This window comes from Papio anubis, chromosome 6 (genome assembly GCF_008728515.1).
Source record: "Papio anubis isolate 15944 chromosome 6, Panubis1.0, whole genome shotgun sequence".
Taxonomy (NCBI): Eukaryota; Metazoa; Chordata; class Mammalia; order Primates; family Cercopithecidae; genus Papio; species Papio anubis.
The window spans coordinates 41,444,169-41,460,134 of NC_044981.1; the positions used below are offsets into that span (position 1 = coordinate 41,444,169).

The window sequence follows — 15,966 nt, forward strand, 5'->3', positions numbered from 1 at the left end:
CGGAGGCTGCCGTGGGCGGAAGCGGCGCCTTTTGTCTTCCGAGCGCTACTCCACGCTGATGCCGGGAGCTAACCGCCGCGCCGGGGCCGGCGCCGGGGCTCGACGTCCCCGCGGGGCCCGGGACCGCGAGGAGGACGGCGAGGGCCTGGAGCCTGGGGCCGCGGCCCGCGACCTATTGAGGGGTGAGGGCACGGCGCGGGGCGGGCTGGGGAGGAGAAGGGGATTCCCAGGCGGGGCCCCGAGCCTGCGGAGACCGTGCCAGTAAGACTGCCAAGTTCTCTGAGAGGCCGACGCTACGCTAGGGGCGCCCCTGGTGCAATGGAAAGTGGGGGTGAGAGGAATTGCTTCCGGGATTAGGACATCCTGAGAAGTTTCTTCACGGCAGGATGAGAGTTTTCGGCAATGGGGAACGTTATGTGCAATAGTATGGAGGCAGGAAAAGGCATGGATGGCAGCTGAAGGCTTAGTAGGTCAGAATTCAGCAGATTCCGTAGACTTTGTTTTTTAAATTTTTTATATTTTTTATTTTTTTGCGACAAAGTGTTGCCCTGTCGCCCAGGCTGGAGTGTAGTTGCACCATGACGGCTCACTGCGGCCTCGAACTCCCGGGCCCAAGAGATCCTCCTACCTCAGCCTCCCGAGTAGCTGGGACTACAGGCGCGTCACCACGCCTGGATGGATGGTTTTATTTATTTATTTAATGTAGAGACAAGGTCTCACCATGTTACCAGGTGCTAGGGCTGGTCTCCAATTCCCCGGATCAAGTGATCCACCCCCCTCAGCCTCCCAAGGATTACAGGCATGAGCTACTGTGCCCAGCAAATGCTGCAGGCTTTTTGTTAAGGCACAGTTCTAGCTGCTGGAGATACAGTTGTGAATGAAGTAGTCAAACACTCCTGTCCTGGCCGGGTGTGGTGGACGATCACACCTGTAATCCCAGCACCAGGGGAGACTGAAGCAAGAGCATCGCTTGAGCCCAGGAGTTCAAGACCAGCCTGGGCAACATAATGAGACCCCCCTTTTCTACTAAAAATAAAAAAATGTAGCCAGGGTGGTGGCCCACGTCTGTATTCCTAGCCACTGAAGAGGCTAAGGCATGAGAATAGTTTGAGCCCAGGAGGTCGAGGCTGCAATGAGCAATGATTAGGCCGCTGCACTTCAGCCTGGGCAACAGAGCAAGACCTTTTTTCAAAATAAATAAAATTTAAGTCTGGGCGTGGCTCATGCCTGTAATCCCAGCACTGTGGGAGGCCGAGGTGGGTGGATCAAAAGGTCAGAAGACCGAGACCATCTGGGCCAACATGGTGAAACCTGTCTCTATTAAAAATACAATAATCAGCTGGGCTTTGTGGTGTACCTTAGTCCCAGCTACTCAGGAGGTTGAGGCAGAAGAATCGCTTGAACCTGGGAGGTGGAGGTTGCAGTGAGTTGAGATAGCGCCACTGCACTCCAGCCTGGTGACAGAGTGAGACTCCGGCTCAAAATAAATAAATAACATTTGAGGCAGACAAATAAATTATTACATTAAAAGGCAATAAAACACTGAATTGTAGACTTTAAAGAACTAGATTTTGTGGAATATGAATTATAGCTCAATTTTTTTAAGGTGATAGAGGATATGGAGAAAAAATAAAGCTGAGGAGAGGTTGCAATTTTTTTTTTCCAAGATAGAGTCTCACTCTGTTGCCCAGACTGGAGTGCAGTGACATGATATTGGCTCACTGTACCCTCCACCTCCCAGGTTCAAGCTCTTCTGCCTCAGCCTCCCAAGTAGCTGGGATTATAGGCACCTGCCATCATGCCCGGCTAATTTTTGTATTTTTTTTTTTTTTTTTTTTTTGAGACGGAGTCTCGCACTGTGTCACCCAGGCTGGAGTGCAGTGGCGCGATCTCGGCTCACTGCAAGCTCCGCCTCCCAGGTTCACGCCATTCTCCTGCCTCAGCCTCCGAGTAGCTGGGACTACAGGCGCCCGCCACCACGCCCGGCTAGTTTTTTGTATTTTTAGTAGAGACGGGGTTTCACCATGTTAGCCAGGATGGTCTCGATCTCCTGACCTCGTGATCCACCCGCCTCGGCCTCCCAAAGTGCTGGGATTACAGGCTTGAGCCACCGCGCCCGGCCTAATTTTTGTATTTTTATAGAGACGGGGTTTCACCATGTTGGCCAGGCTGGTCTTGAACTCCTGACCTCAGGTGATTGATCCGCCTTGGCCTCCCAGAGTGCGGGGATTACAGGCGTGAGCCACCGCACCTGGGCGAGGGGTTGCAGTTTTAACTAACTAAGAGAAGACCTCTTTGGGAAGGTGATTTGAATAAAGGCTTGAAGGAGCTGAGGGAGGAGCTGTACCTATGTACAGCTTCTGGGGGAAGTATACCAAGCAGAGCAACATGTGCAGAGGAACTGAGGTGGGAACACACTGCTAGGAGACACGTTGAGAGGAGTGAGAAGGAGATGAGTAGATGAATTTAGAGACATGACAGGGGCCAGGTCACTTGGGGGCTTCCAGGCCATTATTAAGGCACATGGCTTTTACTGTGAGCAAAATGGAAGCCATTGGGGACTTTTGCCTATAGGAGTAACATGATCTGAAGTTTATGTGTGGGAGTGATAAGATCTGATTTTATTTTCAATGCCTCTCTCAGGCTGAATTGGGGTGCATAGCTTTGAGAGGAGTAAGACTGGCGGGTTGGGAGACTAGGAGGCTAGAGCACTGATTGAGGTGAGAGATGCTGAGCGTATGGACTAGGACACTGGCAATGGTAACTGAGCAAGGGAGGCAGAGGCTCTTCTGGAAAAACCCGTGAATGAGTAAAAGAGAGTGGAAAAAGAAGGGACTATGGTTGGTCCACCTTTGACCTTACATACACACCTTCCTTAGCAAGATGAGGCCCCAAGTTGCTGAAAAAGTTGGAGAGTTAGGTGTCAGTTTAACACTATTACAGCCTCTACTGCCTAGGACTTGTAATAATGATTGGTCTGATGGGGTATTAGAAAGGATTAGCTAGCTAAGGAATGGGGATGGGAAGATGTCTTTTCTGCAGTGAGACATGCTGAGCTGAGTTGTATGTCCCTCCCCACTTCCACAGGCACATCTAACATGTCATTTGAGGAACTGTTGGAATTGCAGAGCCAAGTGGGGACTAAGACGTACAAACAATTGGTAGCTGGAAACAGCCCTAAGAAACAAGGTTCTAGACCACCTATCCAAAATGCATGTGTTGCAGATAAGCACAGGTAAGCAAGGCTTGCCCTAGAAGTTGGAAGATAACTGGGACCTTGAATAGGTGTATGTTGTCTTGGGTGACAAGTGGGAAGCCTTTGACCAACACTGGAGTCCTTTTGACTTGGCCTTTAATTTCTCCATAGGCCTCTGGAAATGTCAGCCAAGATCCGAGTACCATTTTTACGTCAGGTTGTTCCCATCAGTAAAAAGGTAAGGAAGAAGGCCAGGCACGGTGGCTCATGCCTGTAATCCCAGCACTTTGGGAGGCCAAGGTGGGCAGATCACAAGGTCAGGAGTTCCAAGACCAGCATGACCAACATGGTCAAACCCCGTCTCTACTAAAAATACAAAAATTAGCTGGGCATGATGGTGTGCGCCTGTAGTCTCAGCTGCTTGGAAAGTTGAGGCACAAGAATCGCTTGAACCTGGGAGGTGGAGGTTGCAGTGAGCCAGGATCATGCCACTGCCCTAAACCCTGGGGGACAGAGTGAGACTCTGTCTCAAAAATAAAAATAAGAAAAAAAGAGGCCGGGCGCGTTGGTTTATGCCTGTAATCCCAGCACTTTGGGAGGCTGAGGTGGGCAGATCATGAGGTCAGGAGATCAAGACCATCCTAGCTAACACGGTGAAACCCTTGTCTCTACTAAAAATACAAAAAACCTAGCCGGGCGTGGTGGCGGGTGCCTGTAGTCGCTGCTAGTCGGGAGGCTGAGGCAGGAGAATGGCGTGAACACAGGAGGCAGAGCTTGCAGTGAGCTCAGATCGCGCCACTGCACTCCAGCCTGGGCAACAGCATCTCAAAAAACAACAACAAAAAAGAAAGGTGAGGAAGAGACAGGAAGCACTTTTTCTCAGTGAAAGGAGATTGAACAGTTGTGTATTATATTCTCTCTGTTCTCTCCAAAGGTAGCCCGGGACCCTCGCTTTGATGATCTGTCAGGGGAATATAATCCTGAGGTGTTTGACAAAACATATCAATTCTTGAATGACATCCGAGCAAAAGAGAAAGAGGTACACAGCTTGAGACTGGTTTCTGGGGAATTTTGTGGGGTGGAAAATGAGGGCACGGGTTAGACAGTTGGGCAGGGGGAGCGGGAAGTATAGTGGTGGGCAGATTTAACTTTCTCCAATTCAGTTCATATTCATAAGTTTACTAGCTGTGTGACTATTGACATGTTACTTAATCTCTCTATGCTTTAGTTTTCTAATCATAAAAAATAAAATAATTACTATCTCGGAGGCCAGGTGTGGTGGCTCAGCCTGTAAGTAATCCCAGCACTTGGGGAGACTGAGGTGAGCAGATCATTTGAGGCCAGCAGTTCAAGACCAGCCTGGCCAACATGGTGAAACCCCGTCTCTAGTAAAAATACAAAAATTAGCCAAGTGTGGTGTTGCATGCCTATAGTCCCAGCTACTCGAGAGGCTGAGGCATGAGAATTGCTTGTGCCCTGGAGACAGAGGTTGCAATGAGGCAAGATCATGCCACTGCACTCCAACCTGGGTGACAGGGCAAGACTGTCTCCAAACAAACAAAGAAACAGACAGACAAATAGTTATTGTCTTGGTGTTATCAGGTTAATATATGTGAACTTCTGGCCGGGTGCGGTGGCTCATGCCTGTAATCCCAGCACTTTGGGAGGCTGAGGCAGGCGAATCACGAGGTCAGGAGATTGAGACCATCCTGGCCAACATGGTGAAAGTAGTCTCTACTAAAATACAAAAGGAGGAGATCGAGACTATCCTGGCCAACAAGGTGATATTTAATCTCTACTAAAATACAAAAAAAAAATTATCTGGGCGTGGTGGCATGCACCTGTAGTCCTAGCTGCTCGAGAGGCTGAGGCAGGGGAATTGCTTGAACCCAGGAGGCAGAGGTTGCAGTGAGCCGAGATCGCACCATTGCACTCCAGCCTGGTGACAAAGCAAGACTCCGTCTCAAAAAAGAAAAAAATATGTGTGTGTATATATACATATATTTTTATATATATATGCACACACACATATATGTGAACTTCTTAGGATAATGCTTTACCTAAAATTTCAGCTAACATTTGCAGAATGCTAACCATGATATTCATTTTCCAATGTGGAGCTTGTGAAAAAACAGTTGAAGAAGCACCGTTCAGGAAAGGAGCATGAGAAACTGCAGCAACTGCTTCAGCGAATGGTGAGTGGGTAATAATTGTGGCGGGTAATGAAAGCAATTAAAGGTGGGGAGATATTCACAGTCCCTTCTATTCACACATCTCATCTTTGCTCCTTAGGAGCAGCAAGAAATGGCACAGCAGGAGCGAAAGCAACAGCAGGAGCTGCACCTGGCCCTGAAGCAAGAACGTCGGGCTCAGGCCCAGCAGGGCCATCGGCCATACTTCCTGAAGAAATGTGAGTTGGGCACAACTGTTGCTAACAGGGACAGGGGTGCGGGGCCCATGGTGGTAGAGTCCTGTGTTGGGGTGTCCCTGAGCCCCTTTAAGGAAGGCATGAAGGCTGGATCCCATGGTAACTTGGAGGAAAGTAGAAATAGTAGGGAGTTGTTTGTAACCCGTCTTGTATCCCTAATTAGATCATGGCAGGGATTGTCACCTTTATCTCTTGGTCTACACTCCCCACTTCCCAACCCCCCCCCACACACAGTGAATTTTATCTCTCAGTCTACACTACATGCGCGCGCGCTCACACACACACACACAGTTTTATCTTTTGGTTTACACACACACAATCAGTTTTATCTCTTGGTCTACACCAGACACACACACACAGAGTCAGTTTTATCTCTTGGTCTATACTGCACACACACACACACACACACGGGCCAGGCACATAGGTATTCATAGTTGGTTGAATTGAGTAGGACTGAGATCATATAAAAAGTCATCAGTTGGGCTGGGCACAGTGGCTCACACCTATAATCCCAGCACTTTGGGAGGCCAATGTGAGTGGCTCACGAGGTCAGGAGTTTGAGACCAGCCTGGGGGCCAACATGGTGAAACCCCATCTCTACTAAAGATACAAAAAAATTAGCTGGGCGTGGTGGCGCGCACCTATAATCCAGCTACTCAGGAGGCTGAGGCAGGAGAATCACTTGAGCCTGGGAGGCGGAAGTTGCAGAGCCTAGATTGCACCATTGTACTCCAGCCTGGGCAACAGGGCGAGACTCCGTCTCACAAAAAAATAATAATAATAATAAAAAAAATAAAAGTCAGCCGGGCGCAGTGACTCACGCCTGTGATCCCAGCACTTTGGGAGGCCGAGGTGGGCAGATCACGAGGTCAGGAGATTGAGACCATCCTGGCTAACATGGTGAAACCCTGTCTCTACTAAAAAATACAAAAAATTAGCCGGGTATGGTGGCGGGTGCCTGTAGTCCCAGCTACTAAGCAGGCTGAGGCAGGAGAATGGCGTGAACCCGGGAGGTGGAGCTTGCAGTGAGCCGAGATCGCACTACTGCACTCCAGCCTGGGCAACAGAGTGAGACTCTGTCTCAAAAAATAATAATAATAAATAATAAATAAATAAAAGTCACCAGTTGGGCCAGGCGCAGTGCCTCACGCCTGTAATCCCAGCACTTTGGGAGGCCGAGGGCGGATCACAAGGTCAGGAGTTCAAGACCAGCCTGGAAAACATGGTGAAACCCCGTCTCTACTAAAAATACAAAAACTAGCTAGGTGTGGTGCCGTGCGTCTGTAATCCTAGCTACTCAGGAGGCTGAGGCCGGAGATCACTTGAACCTGGGAGGCGGAGGTTGCAGTGAGCTGAAATCGTGCCACAGCACTCTAGCCTGGGCAACAGAGCAAGACTGCGTCTCAAAAAAAAAAGTCACCTGTTGGCCAGGCACAGTGGCTCACGCCTGTAATCCCAGCACTTTGGGAGGCCAAGGAGGGCGGATCACCTAAGGTCAGGAGTTCAAGACCAGCCTGGCCAACATGGCGTAACTCTGTGTCTACTAAAAATGCAAAAAAATTAGCCGGATGTGGTAGTGCATGCCTGTAATCCCAGCTACTCCGGAGGCTGAGGCAGGAGAATCACTTGAACCCAGAAGACGGAGGTTGCAGTGAGCCGAGATTGTGTCACTGCACTCCAGCCTGGGTGACAGAGCAGGACTCCGTCTCAAAAAAAGATAAAGGGGCACCAGTGAGCTTTAAAGAACTCATGTATCCCAGCATAATGGCTTGGAGTTACTGACCTGGTTTGGGAAAGAATAGGGGCTTCCTTGTTTGCTCACCACCTTTCATTCTGCCTGTCATTTAGCTGAGCAGCGCCAGTTGGCACTAGCTGAGAAGTTCAAGGAGCTGAAACGCAGCAAGAAATTGGAGAACTTCTTGAGTCGAAAGAGGCGACGAAATGCAGGCAAGGACAGGAGGCATCTCCCTTTGAGCAAAGAGTAAGAAGGAACTATCCTCTGCTCTGCCACTGCCCCAGGGAGACATGAATCTGTGAGGACAGATTTGGCCACGGCTGGTTTCCATTCAAGGGCAAGGATCATAGCTGCCCTTGAATCTCATTGCCTCAGAGAAGACTAGAGGGCTCTTGGACTATCCCTAGGGCTACACAAGAAGAATAGTTCAGCCTTCTGTCATGCCACACAGCCTCAGCTTGGATCTGGTTCATTGTGTCCTTGTGTTCTTTTCTCATCCTTGCCTTAAACCAGGGATTCTGATACCGAAGAAGAGGGGTCAATGAAGACCATGGAGTCTGTTCATGACTCCCAGGGCTGGGACATTATGTAGGAGCCACTTCATAAACATTCTCTTTACTCATCTTTTTATTGTTTTTTTGTGGCCTTTTTGTGTGTGTTTTTTTCCCCCCCGAAACAGAGTCTGCTCTGTCACCCAGGCTAGAGTGCAGTGGTGCAATCTTGGCTTACTGCAACCTCCACCTCCCAGGTTCAAGTGATTGTTGTGCCTCAGCCTCCCTGGTGGTATGTGCCTGTAATCCCAGCTACTCCGGAGGCTGAGGCAGGAGAATCACTTGAACCTGGGAGGCAGAGGTTGCAGCGAGCCAAGATCGTGCCACTACACTCCAGCCTGGGCAAAAAAAGTGAAACCCCCCCCCCCCCCAAAAAAAAAAGTCTCAAGTAGATAGTGTCTCCAGGGACCTGGCAGAAGCAAATGTAATCCTTTCTTGAGGATTGTTCTTTAAACCCAGGCCTCAAGGAATTCTTTCAGTTAAAATTTCAAGGAATATGAGCTTACAGTTAAAGCACACAAGGAAAGAAACCACCATGAGCAAGAGTCATTAGGAACAAAGGGCAACAGGATCAAACTGGCAAAAATTAAAATGTGAGAAATATAAAATAAAAAATAAAAAATGTCATGTTTAAAGAAAAAGTGTGACAAATTAATGTCAAAAGGTACTAAACTGGTGTGATCAAAAAGTAAAACTTAAGGCTGGGTGCAGTGGCTCACGCCTGTAATCCCAGCACTTTGGGAGGCCGAAGTGGGCAAATCACGAGGTCAGGAGATGGAGACCATCCTGGCTAACATAGTGAAACCCCGTCTCTACTAAAAATGCAAAAAATTAGCCGGGTGTGGTGGCGAGTGCCTGTAGTCCCAGCTACTCAGGAGGCTGAGGTGGGAGAATGGTGTGAACCTGGGAGGCAGAGCTTGCAGTGAGCCAAGATAGTGCCACTGCATGGCAGCCTGGGCGACAGAGCAAGATTCCATCTCAAAAAAAAAAACAAAACTTAAAAGCCTTTTAAAAATGAAAAGTAGGGCCGGGCACGGTGGCTCACGCCTGTAATCCCAGCACTTTGGGAGGCCGAGGCAGGTGGATCACCTGAGGTCAGGAGTCCAAGACCAGCCTGGCCAGCATGGTGAAACCTCATCTCTACTAAAAATACAAACAATTAGCCGGGCGTGGTGGCGCATGCCTGTAATCCCAGCTACTCGGGAGGCTGAGACAGGAGAATTGCTTGAACCCTGGAGGTTGCGGTGAACCGAGATCGCACCACTACACTCCAGCCTGGGCAACAAGAGTGAAACTCCGCCTCAAAAAAAATAAAAAATAAAAAAGAAGAAAAGTACACTACGGGAAGTTAGAAACTTTATGGTTAAGCAGCAGATTAGACTTCTCCCTAAAGGGAGAATGAACTGGAAATAGGTCTGAAGTTACACAGAGGGAGCACTGACAAACAGAGAAATGGAAACTAAGGAAAAGAGGTTAAAAAACATGGAAGAGGCTTGGCGCAGTTGCTGACACCTGTAATCCCAGCTTTTTGGGAGGCATAGGGAGGATCCCTTGAGGTCTGCAGTTGGGGACCAGCCTGGGCAACATAAGGTGACTTTGTCTCTACAAAAAAAATTAAAAATCAGACATGTGACACACGCCTATAGTCCTAGCTCCTCTGGAGGCTGAGACTGGAGGATTGCTTGAGCCCAGGAACTGGAGGTTGCAGTGAGTTGTGGTGGCATCACTGCACTCCAGCCTGGGTGACACAGCAAGATCGTCTATAACATAACAAAATGGAAGATAAAACAAACATGAGATTTGACACAATCAGAATTTCAGGAAAGAATATTTCAAAGAGGCTGGACATTTTCTAGAATTTTTTTGAGACAGGGTCTCCCTCTTGCCCAGGCTGGAGTGCAGTGGCATGATCTTGGCTCACTGCAACCTCCGCCTCCCAGGTTCAAGCTATTCTTCTGCCTCAACTCCCTGAGCAGCTGGGATTTCAGGTGTATGCCACCACACCTGGCTAATTTTTGTATTTTTGTAGAGAAGGGGTTTCACTGTGTTGGCCAGGCTGGTCTCAAACTCCTGACCTCAAGTAATCCATCCGCCTAGGCATCCCAAAGTGATAGGTTTACAGGTGTGAGCCACTGCACCCGGACAAGATTTTTTTTTCTTTTTTAAGGCTAGATAAATCATAAACTATGGAACATTTGAAAGTCTATCCAGCCTGGGCAACATGGTGAAACCCCATCTCTACAAAGAATACTCAGGCGGCCGAGGCAGGAGGATCACTTGAGCCTGGGAGGTCAAGTCTGCAGTGAGCCGTGATTGTGCCACTGCACTCCAACCTGGGCGACAGAGTGAGACCCTTTCTTAAATAACGCCTATCTTAAAAGCTCTATGCCCCCAGTTAGGAGACTGAGGTGGGACAATCCCTTGAGGCTAGGAGTTCAAAGCTGTAGTATGCAGTGATTGCGCTTGTAAACAGTCACTGCACTGCAGCCTAGGTAACACAGTGAGATCCTGTATCTAAAAGAAGGCAGCTCTTGGGCCAGGCACGGTGGCTCACACCTGTAATCCCAGCAATTTGGGAGGCTGAGGAGGGCGGATCACAAGGTCAGGAGATCAAGATCATCTTGGCTAACACGGTGAAACCCCATCTGTACTAAAAATACAAAAAATTAACTGGGCATGGTGGCGTGCGCCTGTAGTCCCAGCTACTCAGGAGTTTGAGGCAGGAGAATTGCTTGAACCTAGGAGGTGGAGGCTGCAGTGAGCCGAGATCGCGCCACCGCACTCCAGTCTGGGCAGCAGAGCGAGACTCCATCTCAAAAAAAAAAAAGGTAGCTCTAATGAAAAGGAATAGAAGTAGAATCAGAAGTTAGGACATCTATTGCTTGATGCTTCTGGGATGGGGAAGATGTGGTTCTGGTGATAGAAACGGAAGCTGCCGCATAATGGGAGATGAAGGAGAGTCTGCTCTCCTGGTGATTGTAACCCTAGGGATGTAGCTACTGGGACAGGGGGAAGTGAGGGACCCAGTGCTGCAGGGTCCCTATTGTCACATATGTCAATCCTACTTTAAAGTCAAAGAATGGATTCTGGCTGATAAAGCCTATCAGAATCACGGTGTTGATATGAAGGTGTCACATAGCCACCAAAATATGTTCTCTACTTTCTCTCTCGCTTCACTCTGATTAGCTAAGTCTTGGTCATATGGCTTTACAGCACTGGGAATACCAGGATCTGGTCTTTTATGGGGTAGGAGGTGGGCCCTATCTTCTGTGTAGATTTGTCGTGGGGAGTTTCCCAAGCATGGGAAATGGGCTCAGATGATGTGGTTATAAAATGTGAATGTCCACTAAAAGGCAGTCAGTGTTGGCTACCCTAAGCCTTCAAACTGCTGCTTTTCCCCTTCAACAAGGACCAAGGGGAGATACTGGAAAGCTCTGAGCTTCAGCTGTTGGTTTTTGGTTTTCGTTTTTGGTAATAGTTTTATTGAGATATAGTTCACTTAACTATACAGTTTACCCATTTAAAGTATACAGTGTTTTTTAGTATATTTACAGAATTGTGCAACTATTACCACAATTTTGGAACATTTTTGACACCCCCCCAAAAAAAAACCCGTATGTCCTTTAGCAGTCATCCTCAATCTCCTCAGCCACTCATCTACTTTCTGTCTTTATAGATTTGCCTATTTGGGACATTTCATATAAATGGAATCTGTATGTGGTCTTTGCTTGATTTTGTTTTTGGGGAGGTGGGGGCTGACTACTTAGTCTTGACCAGCCAAGGTCCTAACCCAGCTGTAGAAATATAAGGAGTCACGGCTGTGAGGGTGGCCTCACAATGGGCTCAGAGTAATTAACTTCTGTCCCCTTAGTTATCTTAGAAATGAGGCCAACTGTCTGCCCTCTAGAATGGATGGCTCTGAGGGAGAGAAAGGTTCACATCCTTCCTGGTGCTGGTGACAGAAGGCTGGACTGTGCCTGAAGTCAAAGCTTCTCACCTGGATTTGGGCAAATCAAGGAGTTCTGAGTCTTGGGGTGGGGTGAGATGTGTGCTGAGGAGGGCAACACAGGAACTGCACTGCAGATGGCGACATGCAGGGTTTCAAGGCCAAAGCTGGTGTGTTCTTCCCTTAAGAATTGTTATAGGCCGACTGTGGTGGCTCACGCCTGTAATCCCAGCACTTTGGGAGGCCGAGGTGGGTGGATCACCTGAGGTCGGGAGTTTGAAACCAGCCTGACCAACACGGAGAAACCCCGTCTCTACTAAAAATACAAAATTAGCCGTGCGTGGTGGCACATGCCTGTAATCCCAGCTACTCGGGAGGCTGAGGCAGGAGAATTGCTTGAACCCCGGAGGTAGAGGTTGTAGTGAGCCGAGGTCATGCCATTGCACTCCAGCCTGGGCAACAAGAGTGAAACTCCATCTGGGGAAAGAAAAAAAAAGAGGCCGGGTGCAGTGGCTCATGTCTGTAATGCCAGCACTTTGGGAGGCCAGGGTGGCTGGATCACCTGAGGTCAGGAGTTTGAGACCAGCCTGACCAATATGGTAAAACCCTGTCTCTACTAAAAATACAAAAATTAGCTGGGTGTGGTGGCAGGCGCCTGTAATCCCAGCTACTAGGGAGGCCGAGGCAGGAGAATAGCTTGAACCTGGGAGGCAGAGGTTGCAGTGAGCCGAGGTCGTGCCACTGTACTCCTCCAGCCTGGGTGACAGAGCAAGACGCTGTCCAAAAAAAAAAAAAAAAAAAAAAAAAAGAATTCTGGAGACTTTTTCCATTGCAGATGAGCAGGAAGGCACCCCATGGGAGACAGGCAAGGTGACTGAGTAGGATGGCCAGGGGCTGATGAGGGCAGTAAGTTCAAGGCATAGCCTGCAGCTCAGCCCAGGGAGGAGGCCTCGGGACAGTAGCAGAACGGGGCTATAGTGCAAGTAAGTTCTATCATCTGCCCCTGCATGCACTGCATGCTGGCCTGACTACTGGACCCCACAGCAGGAAGCTTCTTTGAGTTTCTGGTGGAGAAGGATAAGCTCATAAAAAGCAGGAAAGTCCAGAGAAGGGCAAAGAGCTCTGGCACTTGAGAGCGAGCTCAAGAATACTGGGCCTGGGCCAATAAAAGGCTATAATCTCTGGTACCAAGGTGAAGAGGCACTAAGTGACAAGCTGCAGCAACCCCAGTGTGCCTGGGCCCACTGTGGCCCAGCCTGCTGCTGCTGCCTGTCTGGACTCTGCCCCAAAGGGCAGCTGTCGCTCAGCAGGCTGGCCCCTGCTGTGAGAGCCACCAACACCATGGGAACAATACTGGAAAGCAAGCACTAGGGGGCCCCTCTGCCTTCTGTATTATGGCTTCATCCTGAGCAGCCTGACTCCCACAAGCCATGGCCTTTTTTCCCCCTAGACTTCAGATCTCAGTCCTGGTGGCACTCAGTTCTGTCTGGCTTCTGTGCCCTCCTTTACCACCTGACTCTCATCCCCCTTCCCCCTCCTTCCATAGCTTTTTCTGTCACCTCTGGGCTACAAGCCTTGGGATGCCTGGGTCATCCCTCCTTTCCTCCTCCCCAGTGGTCCTGCCAAGACACAGAGCTGCACCTTTGGCACGGGATCCCCTGGCCTGACCTGAGCTGCCCTGCTTCAGCAGGGGTGGTGCCAATGGAGCCAATCATAGTAGCACAAGCAAACCTCCCCAACAGTGGCAGGATAGAGGCTCACCTATGGGGGTAGTTAGGGGTAGGAGTTTTTGCCTTTTCTAAAATACAGACAGGGTCTCTGTTGCCTAGGCAGGAGTGCAGTGAGTATTTGCAGGCACAATCCCACTACTGATCAATCAGCATTTTGAGCTGCTCTATCTGACCTTGGCCAGTTCACCCCTTCTTATTTTTCTTCTTCTTCTTTTTTTTTTTTTTTTTGGGACAGAGTCTCACTCTGTTGCCAGGCTGGAGTGCAGTGGAGCAATCTCAGCTCACTGCAACCTCTGCCTCCCGGGTTCAAGTGATTCTCCTGCCTCAGCCTCCCAAGTAGCTGGGACTACAGGCACGCGCCACCATGCCCAGCTAATTTTTGTATTTTTAGTAGAGATGAGGTTTCACCATGTTGGCCAGGATGGCCTCAATTTCTTGACCTCGTGATCCGCCCATCTCAGCCTCCCAAAGTGCTAGGATTATAGACGTGAGCCACCATGCCTGGCCGCCAGTTCACCTCTTCTTAGGCAACCTGGTCCCCTGCTCCTGGGAGTTCACCATATTGTTGCTGAACTTGGTGCAGATACCCGAATGGCAGAGCACACTGCAGCCCAGAACTCCTGGGCTCAAGCGATCCTCCTACCTCAGCCTCCCGAGTAGCTGGGACTAAAGGTGCATATAGCGCCGTGCCCGCAGGGGTAGGAGTTTTTCTTTCTTTCTTTCTTTCTTTTTTTTTCTTGTTCTTCCAAATCCCTCATTTTGAGAATCAAGGGGTAGGAGTTTGATGACAGCGTGTGCATCTCTGCAGGGACAGAGAAGGGGTGGAGGCAAAGGAGTGGAAGAAAGGGGCAAAACGGAGGAGCTTGTGAAAGTAAGAACTGTGCTAGAACTTTCTGAGCCTACGCCATCAGATGGAATACACATTCAGGTTGCTGGGTGCCTGCAGCGGCCACAGGGGTCACTGACCTCACCTTCATCATGTCAGTCTTACTTAGGGAAGGCACCAAGGAACCACATTCACTGCTGGGAGTAGTAGCCAAAATAGGGACTCACTGGCAATGCCTTTATTCACCATGTCAAATACTTCCATACCTGTTACTTGTCGGAGTCCTACAGTGACTGGGCCAGTTCCACAAACGAGGAGAACTGCTCGATAATCTGCCCAAGTTACAAACCATCTGGTGAGTGGCCAAGTTGGGCTTGGATCTCCAGCCTGCCAGATGAAAGCACTTCCGACCACACACCCTCTGAGAAGGGGCTGAGTGCCATCATCCTGCCTAGTCCCCTCAATCTCTCTGCCTAGAGGGGGTGCTAAATCGTACCTGACTCCCTCTGCCTTTCTCCCAGTCTACCATCCTCACCCTAACAAGACCCTTGGCATATCATGCAACAGACTCAGTGCCAAAGGCTCCTTCCTCACCAGCCGGGAAAGCCCCCGCCACCTCCCAGCTCAAATCTCTAGCAGTTGCCAAACACACATCATATAATCAAACTCTCAGGTTTTATTTCTGTAAAAGCTCCAGCTCTATCTTCCCCTGACCCCAAGTCCAGGGCTACCGGAAGGTAGAGAAGCTCTGGGTGGCAGTGCAGGAGGCATAGGGCACACCCCGGGAGCGAATCTGCAGGGTATGGAAGGTGAGGGGTGGGTTGGGGCCTGAGGAGCCTGGGTTCAGGGACTCGGTGTGAGGCTCCATGACAGTCACAGGGACTGCATAGGACAGCACCTGCGGCCGGTCATCATGGCGTCTCAGCGTGCCCTTGCCCAGGAGATGCAGGATGCAGGAGAGGACGTCAGTGCTGCTGCAGGCAGACCCCCTACCAAGGCTGCTGACCAAACCCCTGGGAGGACATGGGCCCTTCTGCCAAGCCTCCAGCACCTGGTGTCGGGGAGGAAGGGACAAGCGGTAGGTTAGAGGCAGCTGACCCCTCCTTGCTTGAGCTTCCACTCCAACCACAGGCTGCTAGGACAGGATGCCCCAAGGACACCAGGTGCATCCTGACTTCACTCCTCACACTCCTACAGGCTACATAGTGAACCACGTGCTTCACCACACATGGACCCACCTTGTTCTGTAGACTGCTCCCCCAATCCCAGCAAAGATCCATCACCCACTGTGCCCACCCCTGCCTACCAGACAGACAAGCTGGTCAATGTGCAGCCCCTCATCCCCATGGGCCTTGAGGATTCGGACGATGAGGCAGTTCAGAAGATTCCGTCTCTTCTCCAAGTTCCGGCCCTCTTCACCCTCAGCTTGCATGTACGTCTGAGGTGGGATGAGCCGCACAATGTCCCATCTCGACCTGGGTTCCTTGCTGCCATCTCGAATCTTGAGGACCCCTGAAATAAACACCGATCACTCACTCAGTGGAGAGCCCATGA

General features: G+C 49.9%; 2 protein-coding genes across 10 annotated transcripts in view; one reads left to right on the top strand and one right to left on the bottom strand.

Moving 5' to 3' along the window:
• RRP36 (ribosomal RNA processing 36) lies at window positions 1-15,759 on the top strand. 2 transcript variants are annotated; one of them, XM_021937307.2, is made up of 7 exons: window positions 1-182; window positions 3,088-3,235; window positions 3,368-3,434; window positions 4,131-4,235; window positions 5,317-5,391; window positions 5,489-5,606; window positions 15,610-15,759. In XM_021937307.2, exons 1-7 carry the CDS (start codon window positions 59-61, stop codon window positions 15,660-15,662), a joined length of 690 nt encoding a protein of 229 aa, XP_021792999.1. In that variant the 5' UTR covers window positions 1-58; the 3' UTR covers window positions 15,663-15,759. The 2 variants fall into 2 exon arrangements, with proteins under 2 accessions (XP_021792999.1, XP_003897670.1); XM_003897621.5 differs by lacking the exon at window positions 15,610-15,759 and adding an exon at window positions 7,473-7,985.
• The window catches only part of CUL7 (cullin 7), a 16,827-nt gene continuing 15,929 nt past the window's right edge, over window positions 15,069-15,966 (bottom strand). For all 8 annotated transcript variants that reach the window (XM_009205209.4, XM_021937300.2, XM_009205207.4 and 5 more), the window contains 2 exons: window positions 15,719-15,924; window positions 15,069-15,463 (listed from right to left, as the gene is read on the bottom strand). In XM_009205209.4, the coding sequence (XP_009203473.1) occupies window positions 15,140-15,463; window positions 15,719-15,924 (530 nt within the window). In that variant the 3' untranslated portion in view covers window positions 15,069-15,139. The remainder of the gene's footprint in view (window positions 15,464-15,718; window positions 15,925-15,966) is intronic.